The sequence below is a fragment of the Haliotis rubra genome, unplaced genomic scaffold, assembly GCF_003918875.1.
Source record: "Haliotis rubra isolate DU_JTF1 unplaced genomic scaffold, ASM391887v1 Scf102, whole genome shotgun sequence".
Lineage (NCBI taxonomy): Eukaryota > Metazoa > Mollusca > Gastropoda > Lepetellida > Haliotidae > Haliotis > Haliotis rubra.
In genome coordinates this window covers 1,080,864-1,101,041 of record NW_025764915.1, presented here as the reverse complement: position 1 = coordinate 1,101,041, position 20,178 = coordinate 1,080,864, and the positions used below count along the sequence as shown (strand labels likewise).

Below are 20,178 nucleotides of genomic sequence, written 5' to 3'. Positions count from 1 at the left end.
GATACCAAACAGCTTACTGAACTTAAAACAATCCACAATGCAAGCCACTGCACTGAAATATCTGAAAACAGACTGGGATTGGGCTAAATGCAGTCCCACCAGTTCAAGATTCAAGTACCACTGTGTTTGTCTTGTGGTTCAAATTTCATGATTTATACTACTCACAGAAAGTTAAGAACAACTTATTTTAAAGTATTTTTAAAATTGGGTGTTCTTTAACTTGTTATGAGTAGTGTATATCAATCTATCATTTATTATTATCATTATTATGCAATGTCTTGATTTCACTTATGGCATTTATTACAATATGAATTGCAATGAAAATATGAATCCATTACATTTTATTGGCTAATTAAGCAATTTTAATGACTGTTAAGGTTTCCATAAATATAAACAGATGATACATTCAGAAAACCTTTTCATGTTTCTTTTGCCCTAGATACACCTTACATCCAGCCAGATATTTCAGCTTCAAGCAAATGACATTTATCTCATAACCATTTTTGTAGGCACATCTTGATCTGCTATATAAATACAATATTAAAGAAAATATGCCTCCATTTCACATAATTGAAAATTGTGACTGGGGAGCAAATATGTGAAATATTTGTTGCTTAACATAAAAACAAAATGAAAAATAAGAGAAGATTTTGAAGCATAAATCCAATTATACATATTTCAAATGAGGACATGTTGTTTCCAATGCAATTTTAAAAACAACACAATGGACCAGAGCTTTCTTACTAGTGAGTGGGTGAGTGAGTGAGTTCACTTTGGCAATATTTGGCAACTAAATCAAGTTATAGATTAATAATAATTAAAGGTAAATTATAAAAATTTGTCAACGAAGGACAGTGAAACAACTAGATTATCACAGATACAAATTTAAAACTTGCAATTAAATTTAAAACATTTTAACTCTACAAGACGATACAACATAAAAACAGGCTATAGATTGCCAACAACTGCAGGTAGATCACCATACTAGGGACAGCTTTCTTACTAAATGCCTCCCATTTGTAGGTATCTTTACTTATAGCCCAGCTCCAAGGGTCTGACATGAATGTGACAGCTGTCACGTACATTTCGTTGACATATGGCCTCCACACACAACACTCGCATAACACTAACACCAGTCACAGGCATTGCTTCATTAGGAAGTGTAATATAACGACACATGTATTGGAGATGGTGATCCTAGTATAATATTGCTAATACTGTCATAAATAGCATGACTAACAAACTTGCTAGCTAAGAGTGAGTGAGTAAATATTGCATTTTGCTGCATAAGCAAATTTTGTGGCTTTGTGTGGGTGTGAATTTTATATACAACATAACTTTATACTTTTATAACCAAAGTTTGTAATTACCTTAGCATGATAGGGAAAACAAAGGGCAAGGACAGGTCTGTTTGAAACATCTTGACCTTACCTTGTCTTTATGTCTCCAACTTGTATATGATATTAATATCTGTGAAAATATAAATGTCTGAACAGGATAATAAACATCATATGACGAGAAGTAATTTGATATCTAAGTACTATAGACTAAATCTAATTCTAATCTCGTTTGATTTTACTGAGTGACAAAATAGTACCACACATATGTGATTTTGTTGAAAATTGGGGTTTTCTGTAAAGTTAGTATTTTCTTCATTTCAGAAGTTATTTTACACTGTAGTTAACAATGTGTACAATGCAATAATGAAAATTAACCAAACCATTAAAGCCTATTCCACTTTTTGGATTTTGTTATCTGACTGACTGAGTTTGGTTTTACGCCGCTTTTAGCAATATTCCAGCAACATCACGGCTCGGCGGGGAACACCAGAAATGGGCTTCACACATTGTACCCATGTAGGGATTCAAACCCGAGTATTCGGCGTGACGAGCCAACACTTTAACCACTAGGCTACCCCACCGCCCGGATTTTGCTATCAGTAACACATTGACATGAACTGGAATCTTGTTTAAGCCCTGTTGGTAATTTCAACTGATATTTGCTGCAGTTGACTCACTGTATATTTGTACTCTGAGGTTTTGATATATATCCCATTATACTTTACCATATATTGAACAGAACATAGTTAATGGGACCATGATTATTACTATTTATTTATTCATTTGACTTTTTATTTTTTTTATTATATTTTTTTCATTGTTATTATTTTGTTTTTGTGGATGTGTATTTTTAGGCAGTTGTCTTTTTAGGCTTCAGTACAAAGAGATTTTCTCAAAATTACCAATGATCCCAAACACTTTTTGTTCTATATGTGTAATGATACCACACATTGACAGTGGTTCCACATACGTCACACCACAGAAAATACTTGAAATCATGCTGAAGGTGAAAGTAAACATGATCATCATGACAACATCTCTATTACATAGACATATTACAACCAGCTAATTGACCTGGGTATGGTGACTTGATGCACACATCTATGACATGGAAGCCACGATAACACAGGGCTTGATGTTACCTGTGGAAAGCTCGTTACTCACAGTACAGGTGTGCCAGGTCACGAGTTGACCTTTGACCCGGTGAAGGAGTAGGAGGGCAGGTCGTCTGTTGAGGCTGACAAGGAGGATACCCCAGATCACATCATTCAATGCTATGGTCATAATGTAAACACTGTTTACAAAATACACCTAAATCAACTATAGAAGGGGGAAGAATTCCAAAATATATTTAGAAAATAAATAATGAAAAAAACCCCAAACCCATGAAAACAATCATGATAAATATTTTCCTGAAAACATATCTGTTCTGCATATATGACTAGCTCCAGTTATTCATATCTGAATTCATCTCCAATTATGACCAGATTTCAGGCAAAATGGGAAAAAATGCAAGTCGAAATGCTGTAATAAAAAGACCAAAAAACACAAATGGTATCAACACACTAATGACCTATGGATACTAGTATATCTCAGACGGTCATGCTGATTGACCTCAATATGAACCACTAAACATGTCATTAGTTATCTGAACATGAAACACTGCCAAGGGCAATACCTGATTGATAGCTTGCTCATAACCAGCTGCACACCTGACAACTTCAACCAGGAATGTGTGGCTCAGAAATAAATATATTGAAATAATGTATCAAATATATTGTAATTAATATGATAATAGGAAGTTCCTATTTGTCTAAAAACAAGCACAACCCTCATTCTTAGTATAAGTCCAACTTACCCTCATTCTTCAAATTGTGGGAATTAAAATGTAACATTGTAAACTCCTGATCAAGCAGGACTAAACACAAACTCCAAGGACCACTGCCAGAAGATTCACCAGTTTTGAGAAAAAACCAAAAAATCCAAATTTGTGAGGCTGCATTAAGCAAAAGCATAATTTTTTCAGATGTTTCAGATTGATTACAAATATGATAAGGGTTTGCACTGATGTCTTGATTACTGCACACTTGATGCTAAACCCCAGCAACACATACAGATCCCCGGCCGTGTCATACCAAAAGATGTTAAAATATGGTACTTGTTGGTCCCTGCCTGGTGCTCGGCATTAATTGGTATAACAAGGACTGGTCGGCTCAGAGTCAGTATAATGTGTCTGAGTGGGGTATTCATGCTTAACTGCGGCATGGTTTCTCAGTGAGCTAGCACTGTAAAAGCAACAAGCAGTCACACATACACATGCATACATGTCGTTAAACCCCAAATATGACGTTAAACCCCATTTCACCTCACCTCACACATACAGATATGGCCACCAGGCATAGTGCTCTAACTAGAGACAGATTCTGTACAGCAATATTGTCTACTTGAAAATATTATAACAAATACTCAATTACATCCCATGACTGCCTTTAATGTCATGTGTTTGAACTTGACTAGTATACTGCCCACATAGCCAACAGTAATGAAAGATGGCTTGTGAAATACTGGCGATGGCTACACTATATTCTCACTGCAGGAAGCAACAAGAGAACATAGGTCCATCAATACAGTATGGTTTTACAGGTCACAAAATAGTGCAGCCTATATGTGTACAAATGGAGAAGGTCTTCAATAATGGAGATGTGAGTCGTTTTTAAAGCAGGAAGGTTTCAAAATAATTTTGCAACACACATCATGACACTTCATCATGACACTACATATAATAAATATAACTACATATTGTCCTGTTTTTAAAAATACAGACACACAGTATCACTATGACAACACAGTTTGACCATCACCAAGTCAGCCTGACATACCTGTTTACTGTTACTATGGTTTCACTATGGCAGAATTTTGTAATTCTCACTGGCCTTCAGATCAAGTCTCTTTGTAAATATAACAGTTAAGCACAAATTTAGTAATTTTTCAGGTTGAGTCCCTTCTGGGATTTGAACCCCTCTCATAGTAAGGCACCTAATGTATAACCTGATGAAGCGAAGTCAGTGGTAACCCAATCAGCAAACATGGTGTCCAATAAAACTGACTGACTGACTGACTGAGTTTGGTTTTACGCCGCTTTTAGCAATATTCCAGCAACATCACGGGGGGGAAAACCAGAAATGGGCTTCACACATTGTAGAATTGTACCCATGAGGAGATTCGAACCCGGGTCTTCGGCGTGACGAGCCAACACCCAATAAAACTGAAGTCTGACAAGTTAGTAAGTAGTCAATGTTTGCAGGATCATTGCTGGGGTTCATATTTTTATTTGTACTACAATCACTGACTCATGAAATGTTTTAGAAATTACCGAAAGCAATGTTATGTATAATTTGTATCTTCATGAGTGTAAACCCTCACCATAATTTACCTGTTACATGTCTGAATAATGAGTGAACTGGGTCCAAGGTCAAGAATATTTCAGTTCCATCATGTCATGTCAATGTGATATGATGATAGCAAAGACAATGCAGGCTTTAAACACAAGTACTCGTATGGTACTAACAAATCCAACGATCAAACTCTGGGAGATTCAAACCCAGAACCACAGACTCCTGGCATGATTAAGTGATGCAACACTGCAGCAAGTTCTGACACATTTGACGCCAGGACCGGACCACCAATATCGCTACAGGTAACTCACAATATATACACCAATTTATGGTACCTTCACTGTATAAGGTTTATCAGTAGATCCAAGTTCTAGACATAGAAGATGGACATAAGACTGTCATTTTATCACATAAGTTGCATATTGATGGAGAATATCAATTTCTTTAAAGATTCACTGACTGACAATTCACACATTTTAGACTTCCTACATCGCATATAAATAACAGATCTACCACGAGCATATGTCTCAATGAAGAACATCATATAATGGAATAACTTTGTATGACGTTACATCACTGTATTAAAGATGACACATGATAATATTCTAATGTAAATAACAATAACATAATTTATTACAATAAAATGACATATTATACCTTATTGTTTTATTCAATATCAATGTGATATCTTTATATAATACCACAAGTTATATGCTCATATATACATTATTCACAGACTAAAAGAATGAAATACAAAAAATGATGACTCATGATAATATTTGTGGAGTCGGCGAGGCCTGGTGTGTGAAATTCACACACTCATCATGTTCTGTATGTTTCTATGTTTCAGTTCAGCATCAGGTGATAGCAACATTTGTGTTGATGATAATATTGGGTTTTGGATGAAACACAAGCAACTGATGAATCACTGTTATTGTTGGAAACAGCTGGTTTCGATCAGATCAACCCCCTCATGCGTAGTCCTGGATAGAAAGCTTGCTTGAACACATGGTACCTTTTGATTTAACTCAGTGACACCATGTTTCAGCAAAGCATTCTAGATATTGACAAGTATTGAATCCTAGGTGTCACATCATGGAGCTGTCAGACCATTTACTATGGTTCAAAGAGTCATAATGAAAATATATTTTCAATAATGTTTTGCTCTCAGAATTCAAGGAGCAAAACAGCTATCATGAAACATATCTCTCATTGCACTGTTTCACATTGTCTGTCTCCCAGGGACTACAGAATACATCTCATCTAACATGAATCTTCATGGGACAATCTGCCTTAGCTTAAAAACAAAATTAAGAAGTATCAATTTACAATGCCTTTTAGAAAATGGTCAACTATGAAAAACAATTATTTTTTACCAATTTCAAAAAGGCATTGTGTTTTCATAACTTTTGTTGATGGGAGACTTGCCAATTTACACTTGTCAGAGTGAGTGAGTGAGTTAAAATTTAATGTCACATCGGCAATATTTCAGCTATATCATGACACACTTGTCAGAAAGGAAAATAACTTATAATAGGATCTAAACTACCAGGTGTAAGGTAAGGTCCATTTTTACATCCTGTTGGTGAGTGGAAAATGATCATATCTGTGCAATTGTCAATGTGATGATACAATTATTCAGGGAAGACACTGGTATTAGTTGATGTATTAGTGTATTGTCTGTGAGGCAGCCACCTGGAATAACGGCATTGGTTTTGGCGTCAAGCTTCTGGGAACATATATTCTTAACACAAATCCCAACATGCTTGATGGTTGTGAAATATCAAGCCCTCTATCAATAAAACATGGCCTGAACTGATGTGACTCAAGTGTAGGCAACACACCTACAGGGAACAAACCAAGTCACAAACTGAAACAGCTGAATGATTGGTGATGAATAGAACCCTGGCCTGTTTTTGTATCGAATGCTTACCTAGACTTGAACTTAAAATGCTTTTTCATTAAGACTGAAAGATTACAGTCATAATTTGTGAGTGAGTGAGTAGGTTTTACACCTATTTTAGCAATATTCCAGCAATATCACGACGGGGAACACCAAAATGAGTTTCACACATTGTACCCATGTGGGGAATCGAACCCGGATCTTCAGCGTGATGAGCAGATGCTTTAACCACTAGGCTACCCTATCGCCCCACATAATTTGAAAGCATGTGACATTCTTTCAGACTTCATCATGAATATGGAACATTAGTCACGACAGTTTATCAACATGAACATCAAACATGGGCATACATTTTTATAAAAGGTCCCGCAACAATATGGACTGTGGTCAGCTTCCTGTTGATGACTAGTTTCCACTTCCTGTCTGCTTCATCACATTCACGTACATCCTTCCCAGTCAACATGTCACTGCCATGTCACTGATCAACGACATAATTATCCATGTTAGTCTGGGGAAAATTACAAACTAATTTCATTCTATTTTCACTCCTTGCTTTTTTGTTGCAACCTCAACATCGTGCTGAAGATGTGTTATTGTTTCATTAAACTGAACCAAGGAAATAAAAAGCCAAACAAATTTGACAAGTTCATTTGATATTGATGAACCAGGAACATATGTTTACATCATATTAACATGTGATAGAGTATTTACATTTCAGTTGTGTCATCAAAGTCACTGTGTGTATTGAAAAAACTACAAACGTACATAAACAGTTCTGTGTGCTGAACGAAAACACAGCATAGAAGAGAGTTAGGTTTTACAACACTTAGAAGTTATGTCAGGTGTGTGTGAGTAATGTAAATAGCTTGAGGTGAACCAGTTTTTGCAAGTATTTACTTTTCAGAATTGGATCAGGGTCAGAATCACACTGAGATCAGGATCAGAATCACACTGAGATCAGGATTAGAACCACACTGAGATCAGGATTAGAATCACACTGAGATCGGGATCAGAATCACACTGAGATCAGGGTCAGAATCACACTGAGTTCAGGATGATCAGGTCCAGAATCGCATTAAGATTAGGATCAGAATCACACCAAGATCAAGATCAGAATCACGAATCTAAAACATACTGATACTGATCTCAAAATTCATTAATGTCAACCAATATGTGTTGAAAAGTCAATACAGGCGAGGAATGATCTGAGCTGGTTTGTCAGGCACCCTAGCAGTGAGTGTATAACAATATTCGTGACGGGAGATCTTAAACCTCTATCCTACCTGACAAATAGTTGTCTTCAGTGAAAAGACAACAGTTTCATTAAGACACAAAATGAACAATGAACAACCACCGAAAGCAGGAAAATTATGAACACATGACTTTGGCCAAATACAAATTTTTTAGAAATACCAGATTATATAAAACTTAGCAAACATGTTTGTGTAACGTAACAAAACTCTTCCAAATGTGTTTTCAGCCAGTTGGAAGGAAAATGAATGGATGTCAAGTTTATATCTCATTCCCAGAAAGAATGTCATTAGGGCTCTTCTGGGCCCACACGATCAGAAAAATTTACGAAACAAGCAAAACGTTTAGAAATTGTTATTTATTAGGAAAATGACCTTGTTTGCAGGGACAGAAATGTAGATTTTTTAAAAGATGCCATAGGGCACCAGACAGATAATATAAGTGTGGCTTTGTAAAAACAAGTGTGCTCATATCTTTTGATGGTCCAATTAAACTTGAAACATCCCTGCAATTATATCCTTTCAATTTATTGTTTAACAACAGTAAAAATCATGTAAACCTGTTGATTTGAGAGCAGGTTTTCCTGAACGATATCATGTCTGCAAGAATAGTTCCACTTCATTTGTCCTGGACCCATAAACTAACCCACAGACTATGTTATCATCTACAACATGATTTCCTGTTATGTGCAATGGCATTCAAAATGGCCATGCCCATGTTAGGCCATGCCTTTGTTAAACAGTTTGATAGGGTGCAAAAATAAATTTTCAATTTTTGTACATGGTCAAATTTATCACATGTTCTATTAAATGAATCATAGTATTATTTTTATGCTACCAGGGTACATTGAAAATATTTCATCTGTGATTTCAACATTTACTGTGATGCACACACATACAGCACTATTTTGATCCCTATTGTTCCAACTATTGCATATTTTTGTACAAATATCAAAACTAAATATGATGGAAAGGCTAAAATCAGTCGATAGGAAAATACATAACATGAATAATAACTGAGCTGATGTTTTTAGAATATAAAGACAAAGATAATACCGCAATATGGTGGAAAATTCATCTTAGGACAGACTTGGATTTTCTCATGAAGTTTGGAATATCAGCCTATTTCACTCATGTAAACCATACTTGTGTACTTGATCACATCCAAAGTTGAAAACGTGTATCAACAAAGCAGAAACTTTACCCAAACACAAAGCCTGACATTGTTCCACTACACAGATAATGTGTATCACGAACCTCCCTTCCTAAAATGATTGTGACTCACATAAAAACTGAATTTCTTGGACCTTAGCCATTTGCAAAAACAAGGAGAGATTGATTTCTGATGCGGAGATTTTTTGCAATTTTTTATTTGTTGCTCATGAACTTAGTGTTAGAGTGAGTGATTGAGTTTAGTTTTATGCCGCTTATGGCAATATTCCAGCAATATCATGGGGAAGGACACCAGAAATGGGCTTCACACATTATACCCATCGAAACCTGATCATCCAGCAACGAGGGAATGCTTTAACCACAAGACTACCCCATTTCCTCGATTCAAGAAGGGAGGATCTAATCACCTAATCTGATAAGAGAAGTAAAAAGTAAAGGAAACATTTCCAAGCAAGCAATACAAAACTTCTGGAGTCAGGGATATAGGCTATTTGTGGGACTGTATTGTTGAAATACTCGATATTTGGAATTCTTTCATCAGTGAACACTGCATCCTTAAGAAACTGACACCAAATATGTCAAAAGGCTAGAGTCACATGAACACTGTTGACCCAGCATGTGTGAACTGATTAGGAAGACAGCACGTTCAAAACAATAGGTGTTTACACAGAATGTTCTCAAGGAAACTACATCAGAAAAATAGATTTTCCTAATACCTATATAGAACACACCCTTGAAGAAAATGTATCTTTAACTTAACATTCAAATATTAATGTGAAGCCATTAAATAAATAAATAAATAAATAAATAAATAAATAAATAAATAAATAAATAAATAAATAAATAAATAAATAAATAAATAAATAAATAAATAAATAATTAAATAAATAAATAAATACAATGAGTAAAAACATTATGGCTGATTATTACTTAAATGTTAAAAGTAGGAAGTCATGTGATGTTTAGCTGATCAAGCTGAGAAAGGCGCATCTGCCACTTCAAAGTGAACATATAACGCATGATCACCTTTCAGAATATTAAACATACATGAATAAATATAAATATGTGAAAAATATATGAGAATATTTACTGGGAAATATTAACATGACAATATTCTGCGATGAAATTCTATCCATGAATGATGTATGAGACAGTATTTTAACACCTAGCTATGTCAATTTCATTGTCAGTTCTAAAAAGAATATCCCAATCTTTAAATCAGTACTTTGTCAAAACAGGCAAACATGATAATCTGTTTAGTTTTGATCACACAGTTGAGGCTTTTTACCCTAAAAATGCCACATTTAAAAAAATATATATAGAACACATGCTATTAACATGCTTCCTCATCAGTAGGTGTCGATTTCATCCCAGTAGTTGGTCCATACATGTGGGCAGATCTGCTCATATCATTATAAATTATCATGTGACATATCATCATTATTATAATGGTCTAAGTGGTATCATTCGGTTCATTAGGGTGAGACAATGATTAACAAGCCCATGGTTCATTATCAGCGAAATGTACAACTTCTATCTAAGCATGAGGATACAATCTGATAGCTGGTATCCCTATCAGTAGACTTATTGACAACAGTATAAGCAAGCCTCATATGTCGATTACTCACAATCTGACTGTTCGTCATTCAACTGAAATGACCTGCAGATAAAACAAGTTTCAAACAAGGCATAAATATCTATATATTATACTTTTCTCCTTTCATGATCACAGAAGTATTCTTTTCAATTAAAAATATGATTACCAAATTGCAAGTTAAACCTGCTTATGGATGAAAGACTTTTCTTTCTCTGTCATTAAGTTTAATGAAAGATAATATCACAAAACATATGTTAGAGCTGCATTATAACTAATCATGAAACAATACCCCACAGGTCGGTGCTGTATAATCTCATATAATGCCATAAAACAGTCTTCCTGCTACTTAGCGTAATGTCACAATTACTGATATGCTTACCAGGCAGATATATGGTGGAGAGAAATGTCAAAGTTTGTAGAAAAAGTGAAAAGGACTAATTCCCCAGAATGATAACAATGTATGGTATGAAACATATGTTAATCAGTGTTGATACACATTAACTCATGCCTCAATCACCATCGATCAGGAGCTTTCAAAGACACACAGAGAGACTGGAGTCTTCATAACGCATGTCGCCAGTGTGATCACGTACTAATTAATGTCAATCAAGGACTTAAATTGAGTGCAGTCTCTAAATGATCTATTAACACTTTACTAAGCAAATCAATAGTCTCAGCAATAGGGCTGTGCAACATAACCGGTTTACCAGTATATACCAGTTCAGACATGAAAATGATACGTATTGCGATATGCTGATCGAAAACCGGTATTTTGACATGCATTCGGAAAACTTCGTAACACTTGGAAATCTTCGGATATTTCCGTTTTAAAATCATTCCTTTCCTTGTTTCATTTGTGCCAAACATTATTTTCATTTTTATTTTGTCATGATTAAAAGTTTTGATTAAAGCTTAATCAAGCATAGTGATTTTGTTGTGTTTTCGCTTTATAAAACAAGCATTAACTCCATTATAAGTAGTTTTTTTGTTAAATAAAACTTCTTGCAATATATTGTAATACATATTGCAATACATGCTTTCGCATCGCAGTTTATTGCAATATGAAAATTCCCTGCAATACCCTCCCCTACTCAGCAAGGACATTCCATTTGACATGAATATTGCTGACTATTTCCTGCAGGTACAGCTGGCAGTCTCCTGTGCACTCACCTATCCATATACTGGAATTCCCTGAAGGCTTTTTCAGCACAAATTCTTGAAATCCTCCCCCCACTCAAGAAAATATGAATCGGATTGTCGAGAATATTTTTTACATGTGGCTGCCTTTATGATTATGTAACCATGTGAATGTATTAATATTGTACCTGCTACTCAATTATATCACGTGATTAGATAACATAATGCTCACTCATATTGAATCTATAAAACAAATGAATATTGAGAAGGGAATGTTTTTAAGTAATAAATGCTAGGTTTTGTATTACATTTTCAATTAATGTCACATATTAGTTATGTAATACTTGAATGACACACACAAGAATCAGGTCAAAACAATCTTCCAGTTGAGGTCCTCATGGGCTCAGATCCTTTAGATAAACTTAGATTTAGTGTTTATATATATGGCGGTAAGTCTGAGATCACAGACAACTTTGGCTACAAGGGCCTCATTTATGTAATACGTACTATGAGTTTAGTTTAATCTTTCATCTAATACTGTTGAATATGTTTCAATCTGTACTTTGACAACACTACAGCATTAAAATGACTGCATGTTAATTAATCCTCTATTGATGAACAGATTCAATGGGGGTACAATAACAGTCAAGTCACATCTGTTCTTGTCTGAAGATTTCCTATCAGATATCTTTCACACCTAGATGCTATTGTACCTAAATCAAATTTTGTTTGTTTGTTTGTTAATGTCACACTCAGCAATATTCCAGCCATATGACAATGATCTGTAAATGTTTTAGTCTGGGCCAGACAATCCAATTACTGAAATCATCAGTATCAATTCACACAATTGGGATACGATGACCTGTCAACCAAGTCAGCAAGCGTGACCACCCGATACTGCTAGTCGCCTCTTTTGACAAGCATGGGTTAATGAAGACCGATTCTAAACCGGATCTTCAGGGTGACAGCATTAAGTAATGGAGAAATTTGCAGTTATTTGTCTTAGGAGAATATTCCAATCTGAAATAGACAAATGAGTTAATATCAAGACACACAGCAAACATATTCTGGTACTTACAGTGTTGGTAAGTCTTGCCAGCATCGGTACGACACCATGGTCTGTGATAACGGCAAGGTTTTCTTCATCTTTGGCTATATTGGCTATTGCGGCACACACACTGGCAAGGACTTCTTTGTCCTCAGACTTGAGGAGGCTGACGATGAGCTCCAGACCTCCCACAAACGACCTCACCATTTCCCCAGCATCCTGAACAGTTCAAGACTTAGGTTAAACAGTACACCAGTGTTTCACTTGGTCTTTGAAGTTTTGGTTTCTTTGTGAAACTATTAGTGTATGCTCAAACAAAAATAATTGATTGTAACCTGTTTGATGCTAATAAAAAAAACCTTTTAATAATTTAAAAAATAAATTGTATCTTGTACACTTTTAGCCTCAATATGAGTCATTGTTGTATGGAATGTGTGGACATTGACCACCCCAGGCATGTATTTGCTTGTTTGTTTAATGCAATGTTCCAGCTGTATGATGGTGGTCTGTTTATAATCGCATCTGGATTTGAACAATCCAGTGATTGACGTTGTGATCACTGCTCTATGCACTGGGATATGATGATATCTGGATTTTTGTTCAACGGCACACCTAGCAATATTCCAGCTTTATGATGGCAGTCTATAAATAATCGGTCTGGACCAGACAATCCAGTGATCAACAACATGAGCGTTGATCTACACAATTGGGATTCGATGAGATGTGTCAATCAAATCAGTGAGGCAGACCACCCGATCCTGTTAGTCACCTCTCAGGACAAGCATGGGTTGCTGAAGACCAATTCTATCTCGGATCTTCATGGGTAGGTGATGTGATGAAGTCGGACACTACCCATGTAAGGTGTTGATGGTAGTTTGCAGGGCTTACCTTGGCATTTTCTATGCATGGACATATGGCCCAGGCAGCACTGGCCTGGACTTCTGTGTTTTGATTCTTCAGGAGTGACCATAGCAGCCTCACACCATCTAATTTGTCAATGATGCTGAAAAATTCAATGAAATAATTACAACATAATACAACTGAAAGTAGGATGCTCAATATTTACAACTAAAACAAATCCTCTTAGTAGCAAAGAATGGAACCTTTATGCAGTGTATAATGCCAGTAGCTGGAAGGCTGGTACAGACAAACACTTGACATATTGCCATGTACAGAATTTGCTGATGGCATGCCAGGAAGAGTTATCCCCCTTTATCACCAAACCTTTCACAGCGAAACAACCATAATTTTTACATTGATCAAGCAAAACAGAGCTTATTAGTGTGAACATTCAACATAGTTTGGACTGCACATTTGACCCACAAGGATTTGACACCAAATTCCCTTGTTCAAACATTTTCAAAATTGAACTTACTGAGAGAGTGAGGCACAGGAAAATCCCCAATAGCAGCAAAACACCACTGAAATGACTGCATGAACCAAACTTACACCATGTTATCAGGCTCCTCTGCACACTGGCCAACTGCTTTCGTGACGTTGACAAGTAATGCTTGGTTTGTTCCGGTCAGCAGGTTAACTAGGGGGGATATTCCACCGGACTTTCGGATCTGTAGTCGATTTGGTGGATCTTTGGCTAGCTCCCCGAGGGCACCGACTACATTCACTAATACCTGGACACAAACAATAAGACCAATAATATGTTGTACAGCACAAAGAGTGAGAGAGTGGGTGAGTGAGTGAGTGAGTGAGTGAATTGGGTTTAAAACCACTTTCAGTATTTCAGTTACATCACAACATGCCAGATTGATGAAGGAGTGAGTGAGTGAGCCTCTTTTAGCAATATTCCAGCAATATCACAGCGGGGAACACCAGAAATGGGCTTCACACATTGTACCCATGTGGGGAATCAAACCCGGGTCTTCGGCGTGACGAAGCGAACGCTTTAACCACTAGGCTACGCCAACACCCCCTTAATGAAGAAGGACATGATGTAGGTTTCACACTGCCGCTGAAACCAGCGAGAATGGGTTGGTGACTAGAATTCTGGGATTTAAATCTGTGTCATATGTTACACTTCTACTCAGTGAAATTGTAGCACCTTAGACACCTAACCCACCTGTGCTGTATGGCAGAACCAGTGAATGATCAACATATGGTATTATATACTTTCATTTTTATCGAAACAGGCTAATGTGAATTTGTCATACCTCTTCAGGCTGGTTATTAAGCAAGCCGACAAGAATCTCTATGGCTTTGAGTGTTTGGAATCTCTGGACGTTTTCATGACTGATGGCGCACTTCCAGATTGCACCGGTGGCTGCTGCTAGGAGCTCCTTGTTCTCACTCGTGTTCAGGAGACCAACCAAGGGGTCAAGGCCACCATACTGACGCACAAGGTCACGAGTTTCTTTTTCTTCAGCACACTGTAACAAGAATTCATATCGTTGGTTACAATTTTTAACTTTCATACATGTACGTGTTACACAAATATGCAATCTAATATTGAATCTATGTATGCTAACACGTCCGTGGTTGGGATGTGTGATAAAATCAGATCATGCGACTTCAAAGAGCACAACAAAAGACATGCATTAGTACAAAATTGAATCAAACACAAAGGGAAAAGCATGTATCCTGTATATACGTCCATGCAATCCTGAAACAGAATAGGTCCAAGTTCCTAGGTATTATGGCTAGAAAATTACCATCCCTACTTTGACATTGGTCTTGAAGAGGCATACTTGTGGCAGTGTCCAACCAAACCTTACCACATTTACTTCAAGAGGTGACAATACTGTTCACTCCTTACACTGATGACATTGGTCCAGTTCTCACCTTGAATATGGCTGAAGCACAGTGCATCTGCAGCTCCTGGTTGCTGCTCTTCAGGTTCTTCACAAGGTCCTCCACCATGCCTTCTGTTCGAATAGCAAGACGGTAGCTTCGGCTGCAACAGAAGATTGTCGTTAAGTATAGCCCAGACAAAGGTCACACCTGACTCAAGAATTATATATACTTTTCGTGAATCCACAACACCATAATATGCATTACAGATTGACTCAAATTATGAGCTGGAGCATTTGAAGCAACATGATCCAAGGGAGATAACTCCTCCCCTCTACTTGATTCCCTTGAGTGAGCCCCACTGTCAGCTGTCCTCTTTCTCACAAAACTCACATGAGTTAGATAAATAAGACAATTATAGAGTCATGGTATTGTTATTAGCACCAAATTTGATTCCATGAATAGTGCACTTCCCTATTTAGGATTTCCCACTAAATTCTTTGAACACAATAACAACAGTTTCATGAATAAGGACCTATAGTTTTATTACACTGAGCAACACAGCCACTACCGTTAATTAAGATACTGTCTAAGCAATAATAAATATTAATTCAAGTACAATCGAGTTTACAAACATCAACAAATTTTTCGTTTCCTTCAGTATCATTATTACTGCAAATTTCAGACTTAAATAGGAAACATACAGGAACATCCAAGGAAGACAATGAAGTGATTGATAATCATGACTAACCTCCGATGCACACTCCTGGAAGCGTCCCAACCACTGGAATGAGCATGTCCTCAGTGGGAGACTTGAGGAGCTTGGCTAGGAGAGGGATGGCTCCAGCCTTCCTCATGGCCTCCTTGTTCTTCTTGCTCTTGCTGCAGCTCCACAGGGCCAAGGCTCCACACCGGGCCACCTCAACATCCTTCTCCATCTCGGCGTTCATCGGGCTGGTGACCACTGCACAGTCCAACAGACTCACCTGGAAAAGGAGGGGAAGGGAGAGTCTCACGTTAAAAAATGTGTCACACTGTGATTGTCAGTGGGGGGAAGGAAGGGGGATGGATATTATTACTGCCAAATATGGACAATGGTGGAAATATGAGTAAACTACTGAAGACCAGGAAGATGGACTTGTCTAAGACAGTACTTACCAATCTTCTGATGCCGCCATGTTGCCTGACTGTTCTCCTGGCACGGGGCGGAACTTGGCCACATTTGCGATGGTCTCAGCGGCAAGGCAGCGGAGTTCCTTGTCTTGGTCACGCAGGATCTTCACCATTGTCTGTAGCCCTCCAAGATCAGCGATGGCACGGCGGATTTGGATGTTGCGGGATATTTCCTTGAGAATCTTCAGTGAACCAATCTACAAAAAACAATATGCAACCATGTGTCACAAAATGGATACGTTTCATATAAAACTTTATTAACCATATCAGCTCACATTTCTGAGCAGTTACGAACATTTGATTGCCCTTTGACCTTTTTAGTGGAGTAAGTCACTCATTTTTTGGGGCCTCTTCTTATTTGGATGGGGGTGAACAAGAAAGGCTGATGGTCTAGATGAAACTGGTAAACTGACTTATAAAGTTCAAGCCCCTTGGACAAATACTGCTTCTATACTTGAATCAACAACAGGTACCTTTATCTGATATGACACAAGTCACAGAATCTATCATCAGAACCATTTAACCATCTTGATGGAGGAAATATAGGACAGATGGTCAAGGAGAATGGCTACTGTGTCTGTGACTGACCTTGCACTTGCTCTCCTCTGTATCAAGGAGGTTGATGAGGACCTCCAGCCCACCGACATCTCGGATGGCCAGCTGACATGTCTCTTGTGCCAAGTTGAAGTCCCGCAGGGAACACAATGCGATGATAGTGGCAGTCTGATTGCCTCCCTACAACACAATGTTATTTTCCAATTATGTCCCCATTTCTTACAAATAATTATGATAAAATCTTGTGTTTTTATATTTTTTAGTCAGCCCCAAACACACACATTTTCAAAAATCATTCATATTTTTTCTTGTAACTTCTTTGGGTGGTCTTGTCAACAAACAAAAACTAAAAACTATTTTGCTGTTAAATGCTGTACTCAGCTATATATATTCCAGCAATATGAGGAAGGTCTATAAATTGTTTAGACTGGACAGACAATGCAATTCGGATAAAAAGATATTCATGAAATCAATCAAGTCAGCCAGCCCTACAACCTGATCCTCTTAGTCGCCTCTTATGACAAACATGGGTTCCCGTAGGCCAGTTCAAACCCGGATCTTGATGTGCAGAAAATTTGAAAGTGAACATAAATTTGAAAAAGCATACAGCAGTGATTATCATGTACCTTGTGGTATTTGACCACCTTCTGGATGACAGTCCGAACTCTCATTTGAATGAGCTGAGACAATAAGCTTGAATAAACTAATACAGCAGTGATTATCATGTACCTTAAGGTATTTGACCAGCTTCTGGATCTGCCAGTACTCAGAAGGAAGGTCGGCATTAGCCTCTGTTCTGCGTTCTACAGCTTCCTCTTCTTCTTCACTTTCAGTAGAACTCTCGCTGAAGGAATCCTCACAGTCCACAGGAGTCTTAGACTTCAGCCTGTCAGGATAAAGTGTACACTGAATACTCCAAAAATATGTTCCACGACAGCTTTCAACAAAGATATAGATATTCTGTTCAAACATGTTCGGGCAGAAGTCCATTCATTCAGCCAGAACTTTTGACATAAACAAGGAAAGTCCCAATCAATAAAGAGAAGGCATCAGATATATGTTGTATTTAACATATTGATGGTACAACAGTCACCCTGGAACCCCAAATGCAATCCATGGGATCCCCCAAATGTACTTCTGAGACTCCACAGGGTTTGTAATGACTAAGGAGGATCTATGAGTTTCAGTGTCAAATAAGGCTGTAACGATTCACTCGTATATTCGGTGAATCGAACCGTAGCCCTTCATGAATTCAATTCGTTATTCGTGGTCACCAGAACCGAATATTAACGAATATTTACGTTTTTCCTAGGGAGCATGTTTTACTTGAACCCTTGTGTACTTTTGGAAAGTGAGATATGCAGTAATGGAATATGCCCAAGTCATGTTAGTTTGCCAACGCCACACATGGTACTGTCAATTATAACTATTACATACCAAATTTGAGTGTCATGAGATCACTGGTTATTGCTGTGACAAATCAAAACTGTCAACATGGGCGTTCAATATTGTACATCAATCACTTAACTACAATATTGTATTCGTGAATAATTATTCGTATTCGTTACCCAATAATCATGATACATATCATATTCACCACATAGTGTATTTGTTGCAGCCCTAGTGTCAAACATTTATAACTTACTTGTGGGTTTGTTTCTTGCGTGATGGAGGTTTCTTCCTCTCTCTCTGCTCCCTGTAAATAAATGAATGGTAATGAAGCAAATGTTTTACCAATTCAGCATTTATTCACACTCAAAACTAGAATTCAAATTTAACAAATGATTTACACATGAGATTTAATGACATGAACAAGGGATGTAATGATATATACATAGGATGTAATGAGATATACAAGGGAAGTAGTGATATACTCAATGGATGTAATGATATAGACAAGGGATTTACTGACATGAACAAGGGATGTAATGATATATACATAGGATATAATGAGATATACAACAAGGGATGTAATGATATGAATAAGGGATAAAATGACATACACAAGGAATGTAATGGCACACACAAGGGAAGTAGTGATATACTAAATGGATGTAATGATATAGACAAGGGATTTACTGACATGAACAAGGGACATAATCATATACTCTGGGGATGTAATGATACATTCAAGGGATGTAATGATATGAATAAGGGATAAAATGACATACACAAGGAATGTAATGACATACACAAGGGATGTAATGATATACTCAAGGGTTCTAATGATATACACAGTGGATGTAATAACACACATATTGCGTAGATCGATGCACATGTTGTTGATCACTGGATTGTCTGGTCCAGACTCAATTATTTCCAGACCGCCGCCATATAGCAGGAATATATTTGAGTGTGGCGTTAAACCACAAACCAACCAACCAATCAGTCTCTGACTAAAATCACAAACTTGACTAAACCCAACTTAGTACGGTTACCTTTTGTTAATTCACATAAAAAAAACCCCTAAAATATACTGAAATTATACTCACATCCAAGTTCAGGCTAAACACTGTTTTAGGGGACAGACTGGCATGAGTCTGGTTTAATACATTCTAAAAAAACTTCTATGACAAAACTGTGAAATCAGCTAAAGGGAGACAACTCTTGCAAAGTTAGGACCCAAGTTTTCTGTGAGTAAAATTTACACAAGAGTAACATAAAATCCTACTAGTGCAATTTGTGCATTGGAGTCTCAAGGTCTACCTCTTACTCATCAGTTATCTAAGGAAACATGAGACTTTGCTTTCACTGTCCATGATACGTTTGAGTAGACAATCTTGGACATGTGATACTGTTGATGATGTTGAAAACATACAAATTTAAGACGTCATCAATCACTGGAACATCTATTCAGCCGTA

The 20,178-nt window shown here is 37.1% G+C and overlaps 1 protein-coding gene across 1 annotated transcript in view; it reads right to left on the bottom strand.

Moving 5' to 3' along the window:
* Positions 1–20,178, bottom strand: part of LOC124270200 (outer dynein arm-docking complex subunit 2-like) — a 59,821-nt gene that overhangs the window by 26,700 nt on the left and 12,943 nt on the right. The window contains 11 exon segments of the mRNA XM_046705239.1: positions 12,874–13,062; positions 13,732–13,846; positions 14,293–14,474; positions 15,012–15,227; positions 15,640–15,745; positions 16,336–16,574; positions 16,747–16,791; positions 16,794–16,958; positions 17,350–17,496; positions 18,046–18,202; positions 18,962–19,012. Coding sequence (XP_046561195.1) covers positions 12,874–13,062; positions 13,732–13,846; positions 14,293–14,474; positions 15,012–15,227; positions 15,640–15,745; positions 16,336–16,574; positions 16,747–16,791; positions 16,794–16,958; positions 17,350–17,496; positions 18,046–18,202; positions 18,962–19,012 — 1,612 coding nt within the window.